Genomic DNA, 27,941 nt, shown 5'->3' on the forward strand with positions numbered 1-27,941 from the left:
ACCTGTGGCATCCATGCAGCCTTTTTCCAGTCCGGCCCTCTCCCTAGCCAGGAAAAGAACTGTAGTTTTGTAGTGGTTAGAAATCATGTTTAAAATCCAAAATGAATTCATTTGGGGTTACTTGCATCAGTGTTGTGTAGTGAATAGAGCGTCAGACTGGGATCTGGTAGATCCAGGTTCGAATCCCCCCTGACCTTGGGCCAGTTATGCTCTCAGCTTAACCTGACTCTCGGGATGGTGGTTGTGAGGATAAAATGTAAGAGGATGAGAACAACGTAAGCTACTTTGGGCCCCCATTGGAGGACAAAGGTAGAGCATAAATGAAGCAAATAATAAATAATTTGTCTGTGAATCAGTGCTTGGTCTACCACTGCATCTGCAGAGCACATTTTGCAGTGTTTGAAATGTTTCATGCCTTTGCAGCAATCTTAAGCCACTGCTGTTATCCCTGTATTGTGGGTGATGGGCTGAGAAGCTTGCCAGTGACCACATAGAGAGATTGTAGTTTTTTGAGCAGCGTAAATTTGGGGGTTTTGCCTTCCTCCACTGAGGTCCTTTGTCTTACCCTCACAACAATCCTGCAAGGTAGGGTCCCAGGGTCATCCAGCGAGCTTCATGGTAGTGCGTGTGGTTTGAACTGGGGTTTTGGTAATCTGACACTCTACCCACTGCATCACACTGTCCTTCGGGGGCGGGGGAATGTGTGTGCTGATCAGACTTAAAAAGAAAATGCAAACCTTGCTAAATATTTGCATCCTTTCCACCTTGTAATGTTTTTTCCATTGTTAAATATGTAAATTATAGTAGGAGATGACAGTCGTCAGTGCTAAATGCAGTCCCATTTCCTCGCTAAGAAGCTCACACAGCGATTAGTAATCTGTGTTAATTATATTTTTGTTTTTCTCCTCTTGCCTTCCAAAGTGGGTCGGCTGTGGCAGCTTGTCCGCATTGGTCCTAAAAGCTCCTTGCTGACTAAGGCGGAGAATGGCTGTTTTTTCATTAAATTGGCAAGTCATGGCTGGTGCCACTGGGTAAATGTAGTCCTCCTTCCAGCAGAGGGGCTTGTTGCAATTTCCTTTTCTTTCCTGTCTGGCTCAGCCTCTCTGTGACGCGGCAGAACGGATGGATCGGCTTGCACAAGCCTCGAAGGGTTAAAGAGTCCTTCCTGTTTGGCCAGGCAGGCAGTTAGGAAATCTGTTCTTAGTGCAGAGTACAGCTGTTTGTAATCCGCACAGCAAGCTCCACGCCCTCTGGCCCTGAGCCTGCTTCTCTCCCTCTTGCTAACAACCTCCTGCTTGATTGGTGTCCTGTCGTCTCCCTTTTTATTCCTCCAGCCAATTGAGCCTGGCGAAGAGCTTTTGGTGTGGTACAATGGGGAAGACAACCCAGAGATAGCAGCTGCTATTGAAGAAGAGAGAGCCAGCAACCGGAGCAAGAGGAACTCTCCGAAAGCGAAGAAAGGTAAGAACTTTTGCCTCTCCTCCGGTGGGGGGAATGGAGCTGACTTGAGGAGAGGGAAGACGTCTTTGGGAGTGGCATGATGAAAAGGGCAGACTTCTCTCTCTCTTCCCCTAGATCCTGCTTGGGCCATTAAAAAGTCACTCTTAATACTTTCCGCAAGGAGTGTCGGACAAGCAAGTATGTCCGGCTCTGTGTGACCTTTTCTAGACCCGCCTGCCTGCCTGCTCAATTTAGTTTTCAGTTAAAGGAACATATTCTGCCGTCTCTTCCCCCCCCCCCTTTCCCCTCCCCTTCGTCACAGTTAAGATCATCTTCGTTCTCTGTAATTCTAAGGCGGGCAGGAGGGAGTTCACTGTTCTTTGTAGGGGTGTAGCTTTGAAACGAGAAGTTGGTTAAACTTGGGAACGAGGGAATGACACGACTCGAGTTTTGTTTAATGGGGATTTGTGTTAGTTTCTATTTAAAGAATTTTAACAAGTCCTCATTTCACACATTTTTGAAGAGTGGAGCAATTGTTTTTCCAGTTGCTTGAAGAGTGGTTTCGCTGCACTTGCTGTCATTTGTTTTATGGCATTTGTTAGCAGATCTACTCTGCAGATTATAAACGTAGCACATTTGATGGCATGAAGGCCACAAACAACTTGAGTTGTTATACTAGCACGGGGATGTTTTTGTTAAATATTATGAACTCAGGTAGCAAATGGCACCTCTCTTTCTGAAGAACTTGTCCATGTTGAATTCAGAGTTTATATCTGTGTGATGTTGAAATTTGGGGGATGATTCATCAGACATGGCACTTGCCTTCCTTCGTTCTTTCTTTACAGCAGTATATTTGCAACACTATGCTGGAAAGCTGACGTTGGTGTTTAATTTTAAATGTCTGGATATGGTTGGGGTCTGCTTTTCAAATGAACAGGCTGGGGGCTGATCGGCAGACATGCCCACTGTCATTTATTCTGAAGGTTGTTAGGAAAAGATTAGTCAATATTCAGGGGAGATATGGGGGGAGTCCCCATATAAGCATGTTAAAAGCATATTTTAGCTAATGGATTCCATGATTGGAAATATTTTGACTGAAACAAAGTCAGGGCAGGCAAAAAGGAAAAAGGACTCCCCCCTTCTAAAACGGAGTATGCCAGAGGTTTTTTTTAAAAAAACATATAATTTAAAAAATGGCTGTCATATTTAGGCTTTCCTGTTCCAGTATAACCAAGTTTTTGGGACTGATTATTTGCAGATCGTCTTGAATTGGAACTTCAGGGTCATTGTAGCCACTGTCATAGTAACGATCCTCAAGCGTTTTGATATTTTAAAAAAGCATTTTATTTACTAACAATAACATTGAGTTTACTTCTTTTTACCTGTTTTGGGAAGTTTCTGTCCTGCATGTGGAGAAAGGAGTCCCAGTAAGTTAGTTTTTATTTCAATCAGATCCACCTTTCAGAAGCCATCCGTGTCCCAGTGAACATAATGCATGATATTTCAGTTACTGGCAGAAAACTAGGTGAATTCAACAAAAGAGAATGGTGTAGAAAGAAAGAAAAAAAACCCTATTTGAGTCCTTCTGTGCACTTATTTAGAAGTAATCCCATTGGAAGTATGAAGCTGGTTCAGCCCTAGCAAGACCTAGTGGTCCATCTAACTTGGTTGATGTCCACTCTGAGTGGCAACAGCTCTTCTGGTTCTCAGGCAGGGAAACTTCTTTTCCAAGCCCAGCTTGAGATTCTTGAAGATGTGAAGGTCAGACTGGGACCTGCTGCAAGGGAATGTGTGCCCTGCCCCAGAGCCACAGCCTGTCAAAGTTGGAACTTCCTTCCATGCAGAGTAAATACCAGTCTGCACGTCTAGCGACTGGGCAGCAAACTAGCCAAGCTCTGTTGATTCTGGCAAGCTGGATTTGTTAGCTGTCTTAAGCAAAACCAGTCCATAATAATAATAATACTTTTGAATATTGGGGGGGTGGGGGTTGCTTGTTTACACACATCTCTATATGTTTTGATTTGGGAGGGGGGAACACTAAAGTTTTCCAGTGAAAGCTGAATTTCATAGTAATTCTCTGATGGTGGTGTGCTCATCACACAGCCAAATGTGCTTTCAGCACTAGATTATTCTTGATACTTGCACAAGTGACCAATGATCAAGCAATTCAGTATCTCATTCTACGTGGGTAGCTGTTTTAAACTCAGGAGTTTTCCCAGTTACTGGGCAACATCAGTTTCCAGTTTGTTGTGATGCTAAAAGATAGCTCAGCACAGTGATCCTGGTGCATTTCAGGCTTCTCGCAGGTAGTTGTATATGCCACACAAGAGATTCAAGCAATATCAGCACAGTTTTGCATGTAAATGTATAACTAGGGAAGTGTTGTCTAGGGTCAGGGCTAGGGGTGTGCAAGCCAAAAATTTTCGGCTATAGCCGAAAGTAGAAAGCCGAAAGAAGATTCTCTATCGTTAAAGCCGAAAGCCGAAACAAGAATCTCTTTCGGCTTTCAGCTTTCGGGATTCTTTCGGCATTATTTCGGCATTCTTTCGGCTTTTTTCTATGGGAAAATGCCTCCGTCTTCCAGGACGCCTGGAGGAGGCATTTTCCCACCGAATAAGCCCAAAATTGGTGGGGACCTTCCTCTAACCCTTCTCTAACAACCACCCAAGTTTCAGACAGATTGGACTTTGGGGGGCCATGTTATGGCCCCCCAAAGCAGGTCCCCCCATCCTCCCATAAGAAAGCGAAGGAGCAGCATATTGTTAGCATGCTGCTGCTGATCTTTCTTCATTATTTCCTATGGGGAAAAAATGAAGAGGCAGGCTTCCTTTGCCAGGGGTGGCATTTTGCATGCAAAATGCCCCCTTACCCTCAGGGGCCCTTCTCCCACCCCTCCTCCCACCCCCCACCAAGGCTCAGCCTGCTCCCACTTGGGGGGGCCATTTCATGGCCTCCCCAAGTAGGTGCTCTAATCTCTACCACTGACAGCTGGGGGAGGCTTGTGTTGCCAGGGGTGGCATTTTGCATGCAAAATGCCCCCCAGCCTTCAGGGGCCCTTCTCCCACCCTTCCCCCCACCCCCCACCCAGGCTCAGACTGCTCCCACTTGGGGGGGCCATTTCATGGCCTCCCCAAGTAGGTGCTCTTTTCTCTACCACTGACAGCTGGGGAAGGCTTGTCTTGCCAGGGGTGGCATTTTGCATGCAAAATGCCCCCCAGCCCTCTGGGGCCCTTCTCCCACCCTTCCTCCCACCCCCCACCAAGGCTCAGACTGCTCCCACTTGGGGGGGGGGCATTTCATGGCCTCCCCAAGTAGGTCCTCTCAGCCCCTAAAGTCCACCCCTTACAGCCCCACACAAACCCAATTCCCCCCAGCTGCCACACACAGACCCAAATCCCCACATTAGCCCCTCACAGACCCAAATCCACCCCCACCTGCCCCACACCCATAACCCCGGGAACAGGCTGGCAAAGGCCAGCCCTCTCCCTTTGTTCCCTATGCTGGGAACTTCTAAACTCTCTTTCCCTGGGCAATTCTGCACAGCCCAGGGGTGCCACAATGGTGGGCACACTTCTGAGTGCCAGCTGGTCCCTGTGAAAGAGCACCTGAACCACAGACACCCTCCCTCAAATTCCCCCACCACCTACAGAGATGGCTGGCCAGCCAGCCCCATTGTTCCCTATGATGGGAACCAACTGCACAACAAAGAATAAAACAAGAACAACACAAAATAAAGTTTTAAAAAAATTATATTCTCCCTTCCAAAGTACAAGTAGGCAAAGCATTATGACACATTACACCAGCAGTCCCCCACACAGAAAAATTAAAACAAAACTCACTTAACATCAGAGAATCACAAAGCATGATTCCTGTCAAAAACACTTTATTTCTTGAACAGCTTTAGGTTACACAGCAGGGGGGAACACCAAAGGGCATGGCAGCACTATCTTACACAAAAATAATACAACTCACTTCACATTAAAGAATCACCCCAAAAAATTGCTGTCAAAAGCACTTTATTTCTGTAACTGCTTTAGGTTACACAGTAGGAAGGCACCACAGAGCAGGAAAGCAGTGTACTACACAAAAATAACACAACTCACTTCACATCAGAGAATCACACAAACACAATTGCTGTCAAAAACGGTGAAGTGGGTTGTATTATTTTTTGTAGTACATTGCTATCATGCCCTGTTGTGCCCTCCTACTGTGTAACCTAAAGCTGTTCAAGAAATAAAGTGTTTTTGCCAGGAATTGTGTTTTTGTGATTCTCTGATGTTAAGTGAGTTGTGTTATTTTTGTGTAAGATAGTGCTGCCATGCCCTTTGGTGTTCCCCCCTGCTGTGTAACCTAAAGCTGTTCAAGAAATAAAGTGTTTTTGACAGGAATCATGCTTTGTGATTCTCTGATGTTAAGTGAGTTGTGTTATTTTTGTGTAAGATAGTGCTGCCATGCCCTTTGGTGTTCCCCCCTGCTGTGTAACCTAAAGCTGTTCAAGAAATAAAGTGTTTTTGACAGGAATCATGCTTTGTGATTCTCTGATGTTAAGTGAGTTTTGTTTTAATTTTTCTGTGTGGGGGACTGCTGGTGTAATGTGTCATAATGCTTTGCCTACTTGTACTTTGGAAGGGAGAATATAATTTTTTTAAAACTTTATTTTGTGTTGTTCTTGTTTTATTCTTTGTTGTGCAGTTGGTTCCCATCATAGGGAACAATGGGGCTGGCTGGCCAGCCATCTCTGTAGGTGGTGGGGGAATTTGAGGGAGGGTGTCTGTGGTTCAGGTGCTCTTTCACAGGGACCAGCTGGCACTCAGAAGTGTGCCCACCATTGTGGCACCCCTGGGCTGTGCAGAATTGCCCAGGGAAAGAGAGTTTAGAAGTTCCCAGCACAGGGAACAAAGGGAGAGGGCTGGCCTTTGCCAGCCTGTTCCTGGGGTTATGGGTGTGGGGCAGGTGGGGGTGGATTTGGGTCTGTGAGGGGCTAATGTGGGGATTTGGGTCTGTGTGTGGCAGCTGGGGGGGAATTGGGTTTGTGTGGGGCTGTAAGGGGTGGACTTTAGGGGCTGAGAGGACCTACTTGGGGAGGCCATGAAATGCCCCCCCCCAAGTGGGAGCAGTCTGAGCCTTGGTGGGGCGTGGGAGGAAGGGTGGGAGAAGGGCCCCAGAGGGCTGGGGGGCATTTTGCATGCAAAATGCCACCCCTGGCAACACAAGCCTCCCCCAGCTGTCAGTGGTAGAGATGAGAGCAGAGCACCTACTTGGGGAGGCCATGAAATGCCCCCCCCAAGTGGGAGCAGGCTGAGCCTTGGTGGGGGGTGGGAGGAGGGGTGGGAGAAGGGCCCCAGAGGGTTGGGGGGCATTTTGCATGCAAAATGCCACCCCTGGCAACACAAGCCTCCCCCAGCTGTCAGTGGTAGAGATTAGAGCACCTACTTGGGGAGGCCATGAAATGGCCCCCCCAAGTGGGAGCAGGCTGAGCCTTGGTGGGGGGTGGGAGGAGGGGTGGGAGAAGGGCCCCTGAGGGCTGGGGGGCATTTTGCATGCAAAATGCCACCCCTGGCAAAGGAAGCCTGCCTCTTCATTTTTTCCCCATAGGAAATAATGAAGAAAGATCAGCAGCAGCATGCTAACAATATGCTGCTCCTTCGCTTTCTTATGGGAGGATGGGGGGACCTGCTTTGGGGGGCCATAACATGGCCCCCCAAAGTCCAATCTGTCTGAAACTTGGGTGGTTGTTAGAGAAGGGTTAGAGGAAGGTCCCCACCAATTTTGGGCTTATTCGGTGGGAAAATGCCTCCTCCAGGCGTCCTGGAAGACGGAGGCATTTTCCCATAGAAAAGCCGAAAGAAAGCCGAAAGAATCCCGAAACGTTTCGGCTTTTTTCTTTCGGCTACCCGAAACGTTTCGGCATTCCCCGAAACGTTTCGGCATTCCCCGAAAGAAGCCGAAACACTTTTGTTTCGGCATTCTTTCGGCATTCTGAATGCCGAAACGCACATCCCTAGTCAGGGCGCAAACTCTGTTCCACGTTCTCTGTATCAGGTTAAAACTGCTGTTGGTTTCTGGGCACTGTTGTGAATTCCTAACTGCTGCAGATGCTGACTATGAGTGAAGAAAGTAGCTAAATCTTTCGGATTCGTCACCCAAACGGTCCCCAACATCATTTAGTAACCGAGAGAATCTGATAGTCGGGGAAATCGAAAAGAGTCCAGTATGCTACAGTAAAGTTGTTAGTCTTAAAGGTGCTACTGGACTCTTTTCGATTTTGCTACTACAGACTAACACAGCTAACTCCTCTGGATCTGATAATCGGTGAGTTTCTAATAATATGAATGGGGGGGGGGATTTGAGCTTAAGTTTGGGATGTTTGCAAATGATAATAGAACACAAATTTAGGCCAGCTGCAGAAGTTATAGGCTAATTACAGAGACTGATATGTATGTTTTCTCCCTCTGTAACACAAATTTCGGAAAAATTGAAACAATGTTGGATGGCTGCATCTAATAGGTGAAGAATTTTATTATTTTGTATAAAATATAATGATGTGAATTGGAAGGCATTGATATCCCCTCACCGTGGTAAAAATGCACACTGCTAACCTAGGCAGATCATGAGAGAGAGGGCAAGAAGCGTTACATCAGGGCTTAGTTCTTGTGGCCCCTTCTTACATGCCCAGAGTAAGGCCGGTCGCCACCTTGGGGTCAGGTAGCATTTTCTTCAGGCCAGTTTGTCTAGGGATCGTGGAGGGGTTTTGCCATCTTCTGGGCATGGAGCAGGAGTCATTGGGGGTGAGGGAGGGAGGGAGTTGTAAATTTCTGCATTGTGCAGGGGGTTGGACTAGATGACCTTGGAGGTATCTTCCAACCCTCTGATTCTATATCAAAACTGACAGGCCCTAATCAGAAAAAGGCATGGGTTAGTTGCAACTAATGCAAGTTATATGGCTTTCAGTTGAACGTTCACTTCCATCCCTTTCATGTATTCTCACCAACGGGACCCGCTGGGATTACTTCCGAATATGTGCACATAGGACATAAGATAGATAAACCAACAAGTTGGGATTTGTTGGTTGGCGCCAAACTGGGATTTCAAACCACAAGTAATACAAATTGTGGTTTGCTGCCATATCTGAATTCACCGACCACAACTGGTTTGTTATCACCGCCCTTCACATCTGCCTGATCACAGGACAGTATAGAATGGAATATTATTTATTTCATGAAGTGCCCTGCCTTTCTTCCCAGTGGAGACCCAAAGTCGCTTACTGTGTTTTTCCTTCCTCCGTTTTACCCTCACAACAACTCAGTGAGGTAGGTTAGGCTGAGTGTGTGTGAATGGCCCAAGGTCACCCAGCAAGCTTCCATGACAGAGCGGGGGATTCGAACCTGGGTCTCCCAGATTCTAGTCTGATACTCTTAACACCTATACCACAATATAGAAAAGATGTCCTTTAAATACATTTGTGCCCACTTACGTTTTTTCTTCATGATCTCTGCACACTCACACACATGGACTCTGTACCTGTATAGAGCATCATTTGGAACCTTTTAAAGATAAAACGTTTATTGGTGCCAAGATTATCTTCCCCAGGGGCAGGGGACCAGAAGCCACCCTGCTCATCCCACACTTTGACCAGCACAGCAGCATCTTTGGAATTTTCTCCTTATCGACAAAAATAATAAAAAATAAAAGCAAGGCCTTTAATCTTTATCCATTTTGCTTTTTCTTCTCTGTCTTTTTATTTTGTTGTCTGTTGTCTTCATGGGATCCAGTTTGCATTTTATTTTTGTTGTTTTTAACCTGGCTTTTTCCCAGCCTTTCTTTGGGCAGGGGTTTTTTGAGGCACAGAATCGTACTCTCAAAAAGGGGCAGTAAATGACCAGTCTCCCATGGAGATGAGCCGTGCTTCCTGGCCAGTACAGTTTTCCTGCCAGCTTGTGACTTTTTCCTCTTTTCCAACACCAGGTACAAGATGACCCCATGCTCTGCCTCGAGGCTTTTCCCAAAATAGGATTCCTGTCCCTTGTGACTTTGAAACACAGCCCCCGGAGTCTTGGCAGTAGCACTCCAAATTGAAGACTGGGGCCTACATGACTGACTGCTCATCTGTTAAAAGAGGATCCCTGCCTGTAGACAACTAGCATGTCAAGGAGATGGGCTGTAGCCTAGTTTTTTATCTGACATACTAGCTTTCTTCATGCAGGGTATTGGGGCGGGGGGAGTCTGAATGTGTACAGTCCAGAGTTAGGCCAGTCATCTTCACTGAGCCAGAGTCTGTGGAAAGGACTGAGACTGTGGGAGAGTTTCTTGTGCTCTTTCCTCTCGCTCATTGTATTGGTATGTTCAGGGCAGTCCATCTGTTTTGGACAAGTGTGCAGGCGCTCTCTCAGTCCTCGAGGGTTCGGGGTGCATGCTTGGCTCCTAGTTTGCTGTTGAGCTGCTATTTCCCCGTTGCAAAAGGCCGCACAGTCTCTTCTGCACGTCCTCAGTTTTAACGAAAGGCAATAGTGAGCCCCAGTGGAGCGGCTAAGGCATCTTGCATGGAGAGACTGCTGGAGGGGAGGGGGAGACCTAGAGTGGCATCTTCAAGAGACAGCTGGCCATTCAGGGCCACCTACTCCCAAATGACCTCACTTAAGTCGCCGGCTGAGACCTTTCTCTGTGTGTTGTCCACACCTTCCAAATTGCACAGTGCCAAAGAGGGCTCCTCCTGTAATGGCTCCTTGCTTTCTGGAATACCACCTGCTCCCACAACTACTCATGTGGCGCCTGATCTTTCAGGCACCCAGGTGGTTGTTTTCACAGGCACTTGACTACCTCTCCTCTGAGCACTGTCTCCTAATTTTTTAAACTTTGTTTTACTGGGTTTTCTTTGAGGGGGGTTAGATTTTGACATTCTTCTAGGTTGGCTTAGAATCTGATACTATTTTATTTATTTCTAATGATGTTTTGATTGTTTTTAAATAAATATTTGTTCACTTCCTGGAGCCAAGGGGTGGAACCATCCGCTTCCTGTGGTCTCTCTTGGGGAAGAAGATAACGGTTGAGGGCAGCGTGGCCGTAGCCCGCTCTTCATCCTCAAGGGGGCAGACACCCCACATGGGCCTCCTCATCCCCGTTCTAATATGATTGTCCCCAAGCTCTGCTTTTCCCAGGTCCCATGCAAGAAGCAAGTCCAAAGAGCATTTGGACTTGCTTCTTGCATTACAATATGTTTGTGGATAGGTGCAGGCTTTGAATTTATAATCTGCTCAAAGTTTAGAATCAGCTTGGCATCGCTGGATATGTCGGATTGGTCCTCATATACCATTTCCAGTCTTCCAAAATTGTGGCTCGGAGGATCTGGAATTAGCTTTTGCTGTCACATTTCTGCCTCTTCTTCCTCCCTCCTCTCATGTGTCAATTACTTACTTTTTAGCACCGTCCATAGTTAGCCCCTTTGATTTTGCAGCCCATTTGGACGACAAACACAAGCCATAGTTGGCTGGTTCTGGTGTAATGGCAAGCTGTTCTTTGCAGTAACATTGTATTTTCTGTTTCTGTTGCAATGCCCTTTGTCTGTTCATTGGGGATATAACTTTTCTCAAAGTCTCCGGCTCTGAGGTTGCTCAGAATGCTGCAAAGATAACATCAGGTCTATTTGGTTTTCTCGCTACTGCTTAAAATTATATCTTTATGATCTGCCTCATCTAAGTTCTTACTGAGTTTTACTATATTCTTACTGAATATTTACAGCTTTTAGATTTTTTCCCCACTTTGTGTATCTATTTTAGCCTAGGCTGCCTTGAGTTCTCCTGGGAGTTGATGAGCACAGTATGAATCAACAAAATGAATAAAATCAAAAGTGACTCTGAGCAGGGGAGGGAAGGACAGGAGAAGGCAACCTCCAAAGGGGACTGGTTCCTTTCCAAACTTTCAGATTTCCGGAATCAGACCCATTCACATGTGAACTGTGACCCATTGTCAGTCCCTGCTCGGTGCCATTTCTCACATAGCTGGTGCCAACTGCCTTGCTGAGTTCTGAACAAGCCTGAAAAAGGAAAGATTTTTCCCCCTCTATGCTCTAATAGGCATGCTTTGAGGCTAACAGGTGCAGAGGTAAATTTGTCAAGCTCCGAATATTCTGTAGTTGGACTCTAAAGATGTCGAAAGGCTGACGTAACCCTCTTGGAATTTTTCCGTAAACCTCTCGGCAAAAGGCATTTAAGCTTGAACTGCTGTTAACTTTTCATGGCAGCTTTCAGCATTCACTGCTGAGAAGTGGGCCCAGAACCCAAAGGATTGTATAGCTATTTCTGTGCATCTAATGGAGTCGATGGGCTTTGCATTTCTTAAACTACAGTCTTGTGTGTCGAGGGAAGCTGTTTGTTTTTTGTTCGTTAATTTGAGGAAGGTTTGGGGGCATTGGCGAAGGAAAAAATGAAAAGTCAGAAATCCCGCTGTGCACACACAAGTCCTTAGGCACACCAAAGTTTTTGGGACCTAAGCCAGTATCTTTTCAACTTGTATTTGCTTCTGAAAATTCCTGTTTAGGGAGGACTCCCTAGCCAAATGTAATTTATAGGTGTAATATATTGAGTTGGAAATATAATTAAATCCTAGAAGTTTTGAAATGAGTTGATGGTTGTGCCTTAACAGAGGCGGCTTTTGATCGGCTACAGAATTGGAAAATTGGGCTTTCATCATGTTGGATGGTTTTGGCTTTATTCCTGCTCTTTTGCTAAACACCCGGCAGGTTTTTCTGAGTTTCTATAGACCTGGCAAGCTTGAGAGTTCCTGGTTTTGTTTTGCGCTTCTTCCTAGCAATGAATCCTTGTGACACAAACTCCTTCAGCTTTCTGGATGCCCGATAGAAAGGGATACTCGATAGCACAATCCCCAAGCAAGTAGTGTCAAGCCATTCCCAAAGATCATTTTTGGTGTTGCTGTATTTCTAGGCTGTTAACCTGCATCGCAGCGATCACAGAGTATGACTTTTAGAAATGGGACTTCTCCTCCTCTTCCTCCTACTAGTTAGGGACTTCGCTAGGTAACCTGATGGCTTTCTGAAGCTTTGCCATGAGTGGGAGTAGTGTAGTCCCACAAGTGGCTAGCATGCACCTTTCAAAGCACACATATCTTGGATCAGAAACCTACCCCAGCCTCCAGGTCAAGAACAAGCAGGTTCTTGTCACTTTGATGTGTTTATAAAGAGGTTGCAAGGGAGCAAATGAGAGAATTAGGTTATTTATATAGCACTCACAGTAAGCAAAACGCTGTAAATCTGTTTATTTCATTAATCCTTCCAGGGTCCCTGTGAGAAAGAGCACTACTGATCCCATTTCCCAAAAGGAGCTCTTGGCTAAGTTCCTGGGTCAGTGAGCTGTCACTTGAGCCATGCTAGCTCTATATATTCAATTTTAAACCCTATTTATTTTTTTAAAGAAAACCCTGGCCCTCGCCATCAGGTGAGGTGGGCAGGAGTCTTCCCCTTCGAAAGATTTCTGTAACGACAGACCAACACGGCTGTTCTCTCTCTCTTTCCTCCAGTAATCTTCTGCTCTGTCGACATGCATATACTCATTTGGTCCTTTTTTTTCATTTTTATTCTTTTTATCGCTGTTCTCATTCCACTTCCCTTGTGTTTCATTCCTGTATCTTTCTTGTTTAGACCAACTGGAGGAGCCAGCTGGCAGTAGCAGGCATGTAGGAGCCTCCAGTAACCTGATGGTAAGTGCACTCGTGTGCTTATATCAGGCTTCCTACCAGGTTTTTAGATGTGGCTTTTGCCGACTGCGGACTTCTGGTGGATGGGAACTGAGTCCTGGAGAGTGTGTAGCTCTCGGTTTTAAGGACAACATAGGAAGAGGCCTGCTGCTAAGAGCAGGCTAGAAGCTCATCCAGTTAGTCTCCTACTCCCTGAAGACCAAGATGCAGGGCACATCGGCCGGATCCTCGCCCACCGTTGTTACTCCGCAGAATCTTGGTATTCGGAGGTATACAGACTCTAAAAGATGGAGATACCAGTGCAGTTTTCTGTTGATAAACCATGCCTTCTTAAATCTACCTAATCGTTCTTTTAAAGACACCTGCGCTATAATGGCAGTGAGTCCATCTTCTAGAGTCTAGAACCTGGTTTCTAAATCGTGACATATTGGCTGGTGAGGAATGCCAAGAAGTTGAACTTGAATAGCAAAATTGAGGCAGGAAACCTGGGGGGGCAGCCTCTGGACTGTTTGTTGCTGCAACCACGTCCAAATGTCACATTCCAGAAGTGACCTTTCCAAGGTCCTCCTAGGATTAATAGAATATGCCAAAGTTGTCCTGCTACAAAGTATGGGTTCGCCAACCTGAAACAGGACGCAGTGTGACAGGGCGTGTGATTTCACATTAGACACCTGCTAGCGGAACTAGGGGAAGGTTGTGTCTCTCCCCCCCACAGCATAAGCTATTTGGTTGCTGCTGCTTCCATGGGCTTCTTTCTGCAGTGCCTTGTTGGCAGAAAACAGCGTGGTCTGCATTGTTGCAAAGCTGCTCGGTTGAGGTTAATGGGTGGCCGGTCTTGCCTTTGGGCCAGGAAAGTGGGCAAGGTGGCCTTTTGGCTCTTTTCAGTGTAGTCCAGGCATTAGTCACGTCACTAGGCTGCCACTCTGGCGACGTTGGAATGCTGCTCTCTGACTGAACAGCGCGCAACTCTTTCAGCAGGCGGTGTTTTTATCCATTGCTACTCTAGAAACTGTCTCAGTGTTGGTTGGTTTATTTATTTATGCCCCGCTTTCTCCCCCCCCCCAATGGGGACCCAAAGCAGTTAATGACAGCATTGTCCTCTCTTTCCTTTTGTCCTCACAACAACCCTGTCAGGTAGGTTAGGATAAGAGAATGTGACTAGCGCCCAGCTCCCATGCCAGAAAGGGCATTTGAACCTGGCTCTCTCAGATCCTGACACTCTAACCACTTCAGCACACTGGTTTCAGAAGTCCTGGCTCGGGACACTCCGCATTGGTTGTGATTTCTCCTTCAGTGTTTTTAACAGGTTTGCACCTTCTCTTTCAGTGTCAGGGGTCACCAGTTTTTTTTCTTTAATGAGAGCCACTTCTAGTTCTAAGTAAGAAAGAATACCCGGAGTTACTTCCCCCGTTCGTGGCATCTTACCAAGTTTTGTTCTGTCCTAGACACCAGACACGGACTAGAAAGAATACCAGAAATAAAAGTATCAGCTAAGCTGCAGAGAGTGAAATCCTATGAAATAAACTCTTTTTTTTTTAAAAGGCCTAGAGCAGATCTTTTCTATCATTTCCTAGGTCTTTGGGGGAATGCATGAGATCCTCTATGGGGCTGGAAAGCTTCCAGTAGTTACAGATGCCTGCTCCAGAAATGGAAGTTTTAAAAAGATCATCAAAATTCTGCTAAATATATGGACATTTTCCTGTCTTGTATAAATTACCCCAGTTGTACTATTGCCCTTTCCTGTAACAAAGTTTTTAAATCCTTAGTGCAGCATTTCAGGCTCAGTCATACCTTGTCAATGTGTCCAAGTTCTGATCGTGCCGAAATGGTAAGTTTTGCCCAGGAATAAGCTTGATGGTTCTTTGAAGTTTCTCTAGCACATGCAAGAATTTCTGTTCAGGCAAACAGGCTGGAAGAAGGATAGAAAGTGCACCGAAGGAGAGGACGCCAACAAGCTTTGGCTATTTCCACTTGCTTCTCAGACACTGATCCAGTGGATCTAAAGTTACATTTGCACTCAAGTTGTCATTCTGGCTGTTTTTAGTAAGCGGCGGAGCAGCTGCTGGCTGAATCACCTCTTCCCGGGTAATTCAGTGTTAAGGTCACAAAAGGCCTAATTCCGGAGCTAGTGTTTGAAATTGCTGTGCCGCTTAAGAGCTTCTTCAGTTCTCTTGAGGCTTTTCCAACCTATATGGTTATTTGTTCAGAAGGCTAATAAGCACAAACCCTGGTCAGAGGCAAAAGAAAACAGACCAGAGGCCTGGCAAGGAGGTGCATAAAAAGGGGAGAGCTACCCTCTGAAAAGCAACCCCAGTAATAGAGAATATAGAAAGTCTTAGGGCTCTCCTTATAAATACTGAGCTGGCAGGAGGGCTTGAATTGCTCACTGAGAGCTATAGATCTCACTAGACAAGCTGATGTACTCTGTGTGTGTGTGTGTGCACGCACATGTATGCACACACACACATGCACGCAGGCACGTGTGCACTGTCAAATCGCCTCCAACCTATGGCGACCCTATGAAAGAAAGGCCTCCAAAACATCCTATCGTTAACAGACTTGCTCAGATCCTGCAAACTGGCAGACGTGGCTTTTTTTATTGAGTCATCTCATTTTAGGTCTTCCTCTTTTCCTGCTACCTTCCACTTTTCCTAACATTATTGACTTTTCCAGAGAATCTTGTCTTCTCATGAAGTGAGCAAAGTATGATAGCTTTAGTTTTGTCATTTTAGGTTCTGGGGAGGATTCAGGCTAGTACCCACTTATTTTTCTTTTTGGCTGTCTAAAACCTCTCCTCCAGCACCATATTTCAAATGAATCAACACGTAGAACTTCTCCAGGTTAATCTCAGACCCGTTTGTTTCTGCTCCAGCCTTCTAACTCACTCAAAATCCACTATACATATCCTTCCACATGTCCAGTCCTGGTTGGCTTTCTGTAGAACTTGTTGCAAGTGAGTTTCCTTCTACCCACATCCACTCGACTCTTCTTGCTTTTTCACTGACCTCCTTTCCCTTCTTTGTCTATACTAACTGCTGGTTTACATATACTTTAGAAACCATGCTAATTGCATTACCCCAGAGCCTAAACCAAATAAACCCCACTAACAGACATGCTCTATAGGGGCTTGGGCAAGTTTTCTCTGTGCGATCAGGCGCCTACTTCTGTGAATGTTGAGGGCCTTGCGTCTGGATCCTGTTGAGGAAGCTTTCTAGAGTATGTCTGTTGTTCTTGGTGTTTGTGTAGGGAACCTTTAAGCATGCTTTAAACAAGAAGCATGCATGTTTCGATTGTCTTAAGAGTCCATTTGGCTTACTTTACGCTCACCTTCCATTCCCGTGATAATGCAGGATTGGTGTGCCTGCAGTGTGTTTTCCTAGGAATATTTCCATAATGCAAAACTTATGGTGGGAATGGTGTTTTTCCCTCCTCCAAACAGGAAGGTCTATTGGCTGAATGGATTTTTGGCAAATTTTCTCTCTTCCATTATCTGTGAATCTTCTCTCTCTCTCTCTCTCTCTCTCTCTCTCTCTCTCTGGTCCCCACCCCCATTAGCAGCTATTACAGGTCAACTACTTACTTCTTTATTGCCACTCAAAACTAGCAAAAAGTAGAGAAATGCCTAGTGGTTCCACCCTTAACAGTTTGAACTTCTTTCTGCTTTTCAACTTAGTTGCCAGCAGCTACCTTCTATTTCATGCAGCCTCACATAGCAGCATTGGTAACCGGAACAGGGGGTGCAAATATCCCCACCATGTACAACACATAAGGAACAAGAGGCAGAAATTGTGAGGGACAAATTTACCATCATTCTCCCAAAACTGATGATGGGAAGGGGCTGTGATTCAATGAATGAGCATGTGTTCTGCATCCGACATCGCAAGTTCAATTCCTGGCATTTCCAGTTAAAAATCTCAGGTATTCAGTGTTAGGGAAAAACTTTCCCCTGCCTATGGAGAGCTGCTAGTCACCATAGGCAATACTGAGTTCAGCAGACCAGTGGCCCAGTTGTGTATATGGTTGCTTGATATATTTCTATACAAGATAGCTTGATGGCTTGGGGCGAGCAGTTTTTAGGGAATCTCTTAAAAAGGCAAATGGCAGGTAGCTGTTTCAGTCCGTTCAAAAAGAATCTCAATACATCCTTTAGTAAGACTGATAAAAACATCGATAGGAAGGTAGCCTAAGCTTTCAAGTTCAACATAGCCATAGAGCTTCTTGAGGATGGATGTTAAGGGGACGAAAAGCCGAAATCTGCAGATCGTTACAGGAGCGGAGATGAGATGCACGTTTGGTTAAGTCAGGCCTCTCTGAATTGCACAAATATTTTAGGCTGCAGCAAAGGCTGGTTTTGCTTTGAAAATAAAAAAGCTGGCAGTCATTCGAATCTGTTACAGTCAGCAAACAGGTTTGTGGTGTGTTCCTCATTAGTCGAATCTTCTTTTTCTCTCCCCTTTGTGTGCATAGTATCCCACTGAAAGAAGAGTTCTAATGAACTCAAAAGTTTTCTCGCCACATTTGAGATATTCTAGTTGATCTCAATAAAGGTAATACACTGTTGTTGCTTTTTGACTGTCTCCTAAAACTGCACATCTGAAAAAAAAAACACACACACACACAGAAGGAGAACCTGAAATACGATTTGCCTTAAACCTCCTGGTTCCGTGGTTTGCCACCGTGCCTGCAACTGAATTTCTGCCTCTTCCTTTGTCAGAGAGAGGCTTGCAAACTGTCCCCGTTGTTGGGGAAGATGCAAAAGTTCTGTTTTGGATGAGAAGCACCAGATGTTCCGGGTGTCTATCTGTGTGGCATTCAAAATGCTTCTGCCCTTTTCCATAAGGCATAGAATCAGAAGATGAGATGTCAGAACTCTGTGTCCTGTGCTGTACAGTTTGAGTGATTTTGGGACTGTGTGCTTTACATGTGTGGTAATAAACCAAGCTTTATTCCTTCCTAATCCTCTTCATATTTAGTTTGGTGGGGGGGGGGGTGAGGAGCCATTTAACAGCAGTACATAAGCTCATGTACATTGGGTTGTTTCTTTGTGCTTAGGTTCCAGTACCCTAGAACAAAAGGGGCCAAGAGAGGAGAAGGTAACATTGCATGAAAGGCGAGAGAAAAGTCCCCCTTTCACCACTGGAAATTCTTTGTTGAATTTATTCTTTTCATTTATACCATGCCTTTCTCCCCAAAGGGGATCCAAAGCAGCTTATGTCATTTTCCTCTCTTCCATTATATCCTCGCTACAACCGTGTGAGGCAGGTTAGGGTGAGTGTGTTATGGGCCCAAGGTCATCCACTGACTTGTCTGTTATCTGCTGCAATCTTGCCACTTGGATCCATTTCCATGGTAACATCGAGACTAGACTACTGTAATGCACTATACATGGGTCTTCCCTCAAAGTCAACTCAGACTCCAGTTGGTAGAGAATGCTGCAGCCCAGTTATTTATTTATTTATTTATATTCGATTTATTTTTTGCCCTCCCTGTACTAGCAGGCTCAGGGTGGATTACAACCAACATACACATTAAAATACATAAAACAATTATTATAGTTTAAAAGCCATAAAATGCCATAAAACTTCCAAAATTACGTAGTTAAAATACATATATATACATGTACGTAGCAGCACTGAGTCCAACCGACCAATCCTTAACTATTATCAGGAGGTAGGCGAAGCACGCGTATTAGTCCCATTCGGCAGTCACCCATTGGCTTCCAATCAGTTACCGGACTCAATTCAACATAATGGCTATCACAAACAAAACCCATCATGGCCTTGGTCCCTCATAGCTACAGGACCACCTCTCTCCCTATGCCCCACCATGACAGTTCTGCTTCTCTGAACACAGCCTTCTGCAGGTGCATACCTTATATGTGGGCAAAGTCAACAGCTGCCCATACATATGTATTCTTTGTGGTGGCCCCCAGCTTATGGAATGGCCTGCCTGAAGAGGTTAGGAGAGCTCCCGTTCCCCTGGCTTTCTACAAACTATGCAAAACTGAATTATTCAGGAGGGCTTTTTTGCACAGGTAATAGGACTATGTTAAGAGAGATGGACTGGGACAGGATGGGGCTGTAGACTATACTACTGTGTACTATCTGTTACTGTAAGTATGCTACTAGATAGTTCTGAGTCATGTAATATGTCATGTCAATCTGGTTATATTTTCATTCAGCATTTGTTTTCAGCTTCGTATCGGGTCGCTGCAAACTTTCTGATTTCTGCAATTCTTACCCTATTGTATTGCTTATTGAATGTGCCAGCTGTTGATCGTATATTGACCTACACTGTGTAATCTGCCTTGGCTGTCAGCAAAAAAGGCAGACTATGAATAATCTCCAATTTAAGAATTCGCAGATAGGGCCACGTTGAGAATTAAATATGTTGATAACGATGTTTCCAGTCCTTCAGGCGCATGATGCAGAGCTTTTTTGATTAGTGACATCACAACTGAAATTCTGTTCCCAGAGAATCTTGTTTAGCATCATCAGTGTTGACTTTCAGATCTCAAAATGGCACCGTTTCAGAGAGCTTTTCAAACTTAATACAGATTTTAACCTCAATAATATGGAGAGGTTGGCGGGAGGGGGGTTGCTAGTAATGCGAGTTGCTGCTGGTTTGCTTACAAGTACCTGTTGTGTTTGCCAATTATCAGACTTTCCTAAAGCAAGAGACTGATGTGTCGGTCAGGGATAAGAGTAACACACAGAAACGTAATTGATTGTAGATAGGTTAACATGTGAAGAACATCCTTGCAGGAAACGGCTTATGATTTCTCTTTTGCTTCTCAGTTTGGGTGTCCTGACCCATTTCAGATTTTTTTTTAAATGATAATGTGATACTGGGGTCCAGTTCAAGGGGTCTTGGTTTCATTTGATTCATGAACGGACCCAACTTTAATTAGGACAGAGTTCTGCATGGAGTGATTCTTCACTATCTGTTTTCTTCTCTCACCCGCCCCAATGTTTTTTAAACTTTACTATCCATCTTTGTCTAAGAGCAGGATCAACAGTTGTGTATACTCCTTCATCTCAGATCTAGTTCAGAAAGAAGTTAGGTAGCGTACTTCAGAGTCAAGTTCTCTTCTTCTTGGTATAATGATAGAAAGTAATGTCACCCACCCCTAAGACCTTGGGGCACTGTAACACTTAATATAGAAGTACCCCTTTGGGAGTTAACTGTGAAATGAGCAAGCAGGCTGCATGATACACGGGTCATTTTTAATTTGATTTCGAGGGTGCTTTACAGAACAGTTAAGGATAGTGGATTCATATCCTACTTTTTATTTTTCTTGTTGTAATTTGTTGTTGTTTATTCTGAAATGTAGAAATATAGAGCTGGAAGGTACTCCAAAGGTCATCTAGTCCAACCCCCTGTACAGTGCAGGGGGAAATTCACAGCTAGCTACCCCCCCCCGTGACCCCTGCTCTGTGCCCAAAAGAAGGCAAAAATAACCCCAAGATCCTCAGAGAAAATCAACCATGAATGGCAAAGGGTTTTTTTTAAGGAGGGGATACACATGGGACAGTAGAGAAATAGAAATAGAAATACTTTATATTTGTCACAGACATGGTATGCTCAAAAACAACTTTAGCAACACGAATTATTTCAGAGGTGGAGGAAATGACAATCTGGGGCTTTCTTGGTGGTGGTGCCTTATTCATGGAACTCCTGCGCCATATCTGTTCAACTACTTTGATGGGTCTTAAGTATCAGCTAGTCACAGTTCCTAGGCATTTAATAATCTCTAATAGGACCTCCTGATTGGTTTTTTTAAAAATTCTTCTGTTTTCTGCAACTAGCTGTTTGTTTGGTTATGTTTTTTGGAATTTTAGTTTATTTTTTGGGTAACACTGCCATGGGGCGGGGAGTGTGGCAGGAGGATGAAATGTAAGTATATTAAATGGATTAAAAAAGCAAAGGGCTGGGGTAAAAGAAAGTAGCTATAGGAGAAGAATTCAGGCCTACTCTTCCGGAGTCTGTTCAACTACAGGCAAAAATATTTTGTACTTTACGAGGCCAAAAACATCAACATTTTGATGTTGATGTTTTTGATGTTTTTGTATTTGACTCTGCTTTCATACAGATTTGTTGGTAGCTGCCTTGAGAGCATTAATTGAGAGACTGGGGCAAAAATGTTTTAAGTAATCACTCTAAATTGTTAAATAATGTGTTCTTTCTCACCCACCCATTTTTTATTTGGTTACGGTAATGTTTTAAAAAATGCAAAGCATTAAAAGTGCATTCCCTTTTATGTTGTTTTTTTTTCCTTTGCTCAGGGAAGAAAAAATCCCAAGAGGCAAAAAACAAAGGAAAGAAAGCAGCAAACAAAAAACAGAAGACTGTTTCAGATATTACTCCTGAAGATATGAGGGACCCTAAAGAAGGTAAGGATCGTTACATAGATGTGTGTATTTATTTAAATTCCACTCAAAGTTAATTGATTAGAATCAGAGTCCAAGGATGCTAAGAAACAATCCAGTGCCAGCTGTGGCCATTTTTAGAAAATAAATATAATCTGTTAAAGTTTAGTTTTACCTCTTACATCTTAAAATTTTCAAAGGGAGGAGCAATGGTCCAGTGGTATCTCGGTGGCACAAATTTGGGGGGGGGGGTTAAGAATTTTTCTTTATTTAAACTATAAGCAGTAAATGTAAACGCTATAAAATACTAAAGATAAAAAACACTATTTTTTAAAAACACACTAATAATACATATAAACATAAAATAGCAAACAAGTAGCTAATAATAATAAAGAAAAATACAGTTTAAAAAGATAAGAAAAGAAAAAGACTAAAACTAAACTACAATTTGAGTTCTGATTTTCTCTGCAACAAATATATACTGTTTTCAAAGTCTCACTTATTCTATGTTAAATATAAAGGTAAGCACCGAGTCATTGCTGACCCATGGGGGGACGTCGCATCATGATGTTTTCTTGGCAGACTTTTTGTTATGGGGTGGTTTGCCATTGCCTTCCCCAGTCATCTACACTTTGCCCCCAGGAAACTGGGTACTCATTTTACCGACCTTGGAAGGATGGAAGGCTGAGTCAGCCTTGAGCCGGCTACCTGAACCCGGCTTCCGCCAGTATCAAACTCAGGTCATGAGCAGAGCTTGGACTATAGTACTGCAGCTTACCACTCTGTGCCATGGGGCTCTTCACCGTGTTAAATATAAGAGCCCTTTTTTTCTATTCTTCTTAATTTATTAATCCAGATATCATCAAGTCATTATTATTTATTTCATGTAAAAAGTCCATAAACTGTTTCCATTCAACCAAAAATTTAGATAATGTCTTTTCTCTGATCAGTGAAGTAAGTTTTGCCATTGATGCAAACTCAGTCGCACAAATTTCTGAAGTAAGGGGAGAAAATAGAATCCTGCAAAACTGCATCTAAGCATGTTCTCTAAATTGATTTGTTCTTTTCCTTTTCAAAAAAAAAAAACAGGCCACAAACAGGAGGATGCAAGTCCTTCTGTTTCAGCTGTGCTGTCTCTAGAACAGACTGCTGTGATCCAGGAGATGGTAAATCAAGACACGCTTCCAAACTTAGTAATCTCCAGTCCTGTCAGTGAGCCGCACACAATGACTGAAGAGAAACAAGAAGCAATAACGTGCGAATCTGACATTCTAGAGGAGAGGGAAGAGCTTGAGGAAATGGAGGAGGAAGAGGAGGAGGAGGAGGAGGAGGAAGAGGAGGAGGAACAGCCAGAGGATGATGATGAAGAGGAGGAGGAAGATATAAACTTGCCAAAAGAAATCCCTGAGATAGAGACCATGTCTTTGTGTGAGGACAAGCTCGAATCTGTGGAAGAGCAGAGCAGCATATCTGAAGAATCTCCAGAAAGCTCCCCCAAGAAAAAGCCCATGGTGAAATTTCCTAAAGTCCAGGAGGAATCAAATGGCAATATCCAGGGAACTTTTATGTTCCCTTGTCAGCACTGTGAGAGGAAATTTACAACGAAGCAGGGACTCGAGCGCCACATGCACATCCACATATCGGCCATTAGTCACGCTTTCAAATGCCGCTATTGTGGCAAAGCCTTCGGCACACAGATCAATCGGCGAAGGCACGAACGGCGCCACGAGGCCGGGCCAAAAAAGAAGCCATCCCTATCACTTGCTTCAGCTCCACTGTTGGACGGTGGCACTAAAAGTCGAGTGATTGCAGAAGATAGTGTAAAAGAGGAAACTAACACCAAGCAAGACTCGGTGTCCTTGGAGAACGATAACATTTCTCAAGTGAAATCAAACCCTGTTCTTTTTGAAGAGAGCAGGGAACCCAAAGAAATGCACCCATGCAAATATTGTAGGAAGGTTTTCGGAACCCATACCAATATGCGCAGGCACCAGCGTAGGGTTCATGAGCGTCATCTGATCCCCAAAGGTGTCCGAAGAAAACCGGAAGAACCACAAGTTCCGGCAGAACAAACCCAGCAAGCCCAGAATGTGTATGTAGCCAGCACAGACTTAGAAGAGGAGGCAGAGACTGATGATGTGTATATTATGGACGTTTCCAGCAATATATCTGAAAATCTCAATTACTATATTGATGGCAAGATCCAGTCCAACAGTAGCACAAGCAATTGTGAAGTGATCGAGGTGGAGTCCAGCTCAGCAGAGCTCTACGGAATAAACTGTTTACTTAGTCCCGTAACGGTGGAAATATCCTCAAATGTGAAGGCCACGCAAACACATCTGACCGATGTACCGAAAGAATCCCCAGTCATTAGTAACAGTGAACCTAAAAAGCGGAGGACCGCAAGTCCCCCTCTCCTCCCGAAGATAAAAACAGAAATGGAGCCGGAGCCGATAACATCACTGTGCTCGCTGACGATTCCTCTTACTATATCAACCACTGATGGCTTATCTTTTCCCAAAGAGAAAAGTATTTTCTTATCGTCAAAGCTGAAGCAGCTTCTCCAGACTCAGGACAATAATAAGGTAGTTCCGTCCCCGCCATCGTCATCAACTGAAATCCCCAAGTTGGGACTTCCGGCCTCATCTCCACTTCCTCTGTCCACAGCCTCAAGCAGGTTCAAAAGGAGAACCAGCTCTCCTCCCAGTTCTCCCCAGCACAGTCCAGCTCTACGGGACTTTGGCAAAGCAAGTGAGGGGAAACCCATTTGGAATGATGCGGCACTAGGGTCAAAAATGCCCAAGGTAGAAAACCATAACAATTCTCCTGTCTGGAGCTTGTCAGGAAGGGAAGAAAAAGAGACCATGAGCCCCCTTTGCGTAGAAGAATATAAAGCATCAAAGGATTGGATGGTCAGTCCTCCGTTCGGCAATGTATGCAACCAGCAGCCTTTGGATTTATCCAGCAGCGTCAAGCAAAGGTCAAATTGCAAGAACAGGACCCAGGTTCCTTGGGAATCGGTGTTAGATCTTAGTGTGCATAAAAAGCCTTCTGCCGATGCCGAGTCCAAGGATGCAAAGGAGGGTAACTTGGTACAGCCGGCAGGTAGTAGCATTAAGAAGAAGCCAACCACATCCATGCTACAGAAAGTTCTGCTGAACGAATACAACGGGACTGATTCAGCCTTGGAAAATTCAGCAGCTGAAACGAATCCCAGCCAGAGTGTTGGCAAATCCACCGAAGCTCCTCCAGGTCCCGTTCTCCATGCTGGAGTCCATGTGCCAGCTTCTGAGTTGGGTTCCTGTAGCCCTTCTGCCGAGAAAACTGTACCTCCGGCATCCACTGTTTCTTCATGTCAGCTCCCTCCTCTCCTGACTCCCACAAATTCTCCTTCCCCACCACCCTGCCCCCCTATGTTAAAGGTTCCCACTCCACCCCCTCCTCTGCTTCCTACCGTCCCTTCACCACTCCCAGAAGAACATGCTAGCGCCACTCCTAGTTCATGTCCTTCTCCCCTGTCCAATGCTACTGCTCAGTCCCCTCTTCCAATCCTTTCTCCTACTGTCTCAGCATCACCAGTACCCTCTGTAGAACCTCTTAGTTGTGCTTCACCTGGGCCTCCCAATCTCTCCTCGTCATCCTCCTCCTCCTCTTTCTCTTCCTCCTCCTCCTCCCCTTCTTCTTCCTCTTCTTCCTCCTCTTCTCCTTCCCCTCCTCCCCTTTCTGCAGTTTCTTCAATCCTTTCCTCAGGTGATAATGTAGAAAACTCCGTTCCCATCATGTCTTTTAAGCAAGAGGACATGGAGAATGAACTTCAGCAGCCCAGGGAAGACCCACATGGTTCCAACGAAACGGATCTCGTTCAGGAAACCTTTAACAAGAACTTTGTGTGCAATGTCTGTGAGTCTCCTTTCCTCTCTATTAAAGATCTAACTAAGCACCTATCCATTCACGCTGAGGATTGGCCGTTCAAATGTGAATTCTGTGTACAGCTTTTTAGGGATAAAGCAGACTTGTCCGAGCATCGCTTTTTGCTCCACGGAGTCGGGAACATTTTTGTTTGCTCTGTCTGCAAGAAAGAATTTGCCTTTTTATGCAATTTGCAACAGCACCAGCGAGATCTCCACCCTGACAAAGAATGCTCCCACCATGAATTTGAAAGCGGGACTCTACGGCCACAGAACTTTACAGATCCTAGTAAGGCAAACATTGACCATATGCACATTTTACCCAATGATTCCACTGACCCAACTAAGGAAGAGGAGGAAGATGAAGAACTCAATGACTCTTCTGAAGAGCTTTATACCACCATCAAAATAATGGCTTCGGGGGTCAAATCTAAAGATCCCGATGTCCGTATGGGGCTCAATCAGCACTACCCGAGTTTTAAACCCCCTCCATTCCAGTATCACCATCGCAATCCTAATGGGATTGGAGTCACTGCCACAAACTTCACCACTCACAATATTCCGCAAACTTTCACCACTGCCATCCGCTGCACAAAGTGTGGGAAGAGCGTGGACAACATGCCCGAATTGCACAAACACATCTTAGCGTGCGCTTCAGCCAGCGACAAGAAACGGTATACGCCGAAAAAGAATCCAGTGCCGTTAAAACAAACAGTACGCCCCAAAAATGGAGTCATCCTTCCGGGTCCTGCAAGCAATGCTTTCAGGCGCATGGGTCAACCCAAAAGACTCAGTTTCAGTGTTGAGATGAGCAGAATGTCATCCAACAAACTTAAGCTAAGCGCCCTGAAGAGGAAGAACCAACTTGTCCAGAAAGCAATATTGCAGAAGAAGAAGTCTCAGCAGAAGGCGGAACTGAGGAACAGCACAGTAGAGCCCAGCGCTCACATCTGCCCCTATTGCAACAGAGAATTCACGTACATTGGAAGTTTGAACAAGCATGCCTCCTACAGCTGTCCCAAAAAACCAATTTCCCCATCCTCTAAAAAAAACACTAAAAAGAAGAGCCCCACTTCCTCCTCCAGCAGTGACAAAAGTGGAAACCAGCGCAGACGGACAGCAGACGCAGAGATCAAGATGCAAAGCTCGCAGGCTCACTTGGGCAAGACTAGAGCTCGGAGCTCTGGACCCGCACCAGTTCAGCTGCCATCAGCATCCTTCAAACTGAAGCAAAATGTTAAATTTGTACCGCCTGTTCGGTCCAAAAAACCAGGCATGACCTTGGCAGCCAGGAACGGCAGCCCCGTCAGAGTGGCCAAAGTGACTTTGGCAGATGGCAAAAAAGCAAAAGGGATCTCGAAGAACGGTTCCTCTGGACTCTCAAGCAAAACGTCCCGCAAACTGCATGTCCGAATACAACGGAACAAAGTGGCCCTGGCCAGCAAGTCGTCGTCATCGAGCAAAAAAAAGGCCAGTCGATTTAACACGAAGTCGAGAGAAAGGACCGGAGGACCCGTCACCCGGAGCTTGCAGCAGGCAAGCAGTGCAGACTTCCCAGAGAACAAGAAGGAAGAAACTAGCACAAAGCAGGAGTTAAAAGATTTCAGGTAAGCTTTTCTGTTCATGCTGAAACAGTCACTTCTGTCTTGAAAAAGTTTCTTGCTTAGAGATTGAGCTTCATAGCTAGAGATGGCATCGGGGGGGGGGCATGGTTGAGCATGTGTCAAGGGCACATCCTGACAGAAGGCCCACCACCAACTGGAGACACTGAGTCAGTTGTCTTCCATTTCCCGATCAGAGAAGCACCCAGAGGCAGCAGAGGAAGAAGAGCACAAAAGAATCACATTTTGTTTGTTCCTCTAAGCACCTTCCCAGTTGGCTCAGAGGCTCCATCACCATTGCATTGATTCTTTCTTGTTCTAAAGGAGGCTCAGAGGTGGGTGATAGTCGCATGCTGCTCTTACTAGAAGAGCTGCAGTAGGAAGGGGGAAAGAAACAGCAATTGCAGGGGGAGAACTGCAGTGCAGGAACCCATAGACACCCCACTTTGTTTGCAGAAAAGCAAAAACAACTCGATTAAGAAACACAAACCAGCTGCCAGTTCAGTTTGCGGCCTCAAAAGTTCAAATGAGTTGGAAATACCGCATGGAAGAGCAGCCAGCGAGGTGAACTCAGGGCAACATAGAGGAACACTTAATGGGTGGAGCTTGATTCGGACTTCTGAATCCCCTCCCCTTCCCTCTGGTGTCTTCGCTGGTGGCTGTTGGCATTGGGAGAGGAGTGGAGTGGGAAGGTCCTCATAGGAGGTTGATTCGCTTGGCCACTACCTCATCTCAACTCTTCACTCTTCCACTCAGATGTATGGGCAGGGCCGTGGCTCAGTGGTAGAGCATCTGCTTGGTATGCAGAAGGTCCCAGGTTCAGTCCCCAGCATCTCCATTTAAAAGGACTACACAGTAGGTGATGCAAAAGACCTCTTTACCTGGGACCCTGGAGAGATGCTGTCTGTCTGAGTAGA

At 45.2% G+C, this 27,941-nt stretch overlaps 1 protein-coding gene across 1 annotated transcript in view; it reads left to right on the forward strand.

Moving 5' to 3' along the window:
- Positions 1 to 27,941, forward strand: part of PRDM2 (PR/SET domain 2) — a 67,330-nt gene that overhangs the window by 37,104 nt on the left and 2,285 nt on the right. The window contains exons 6-8 of the mRNA XM_055001674.1: positions 1,335 to 1,461; positions 21,432 to 21,539; positions 22,605 to 27,030. Coding sequence (XP_054857649.1) covers positions 1,335 to 1,461; positions 21,432 to 21,539; positions 22,605 to 27,030 — 4,661 coding nt within the window. The remainder of the gene's footprint in view (positions 1 to 1,334; positions 1,462 to 21,431; positions 21,540 to 22,604; positions 27,031 to 27,941) is intronic.

Source organism: Eublepharis macularius, chromosome 17 (assembly GCF_028583425.1).
Source record: "Eublepharis macularius isolate TG4126 chromosome 17, MPM_Emac_v1.0, whole genome shotgun sequence".
NCBI lineage: Eukaryota > Metazoa > Chordata > Lepidosauria > Squamata > Eublepharidae > Eublepharis > Eublepharis macularius.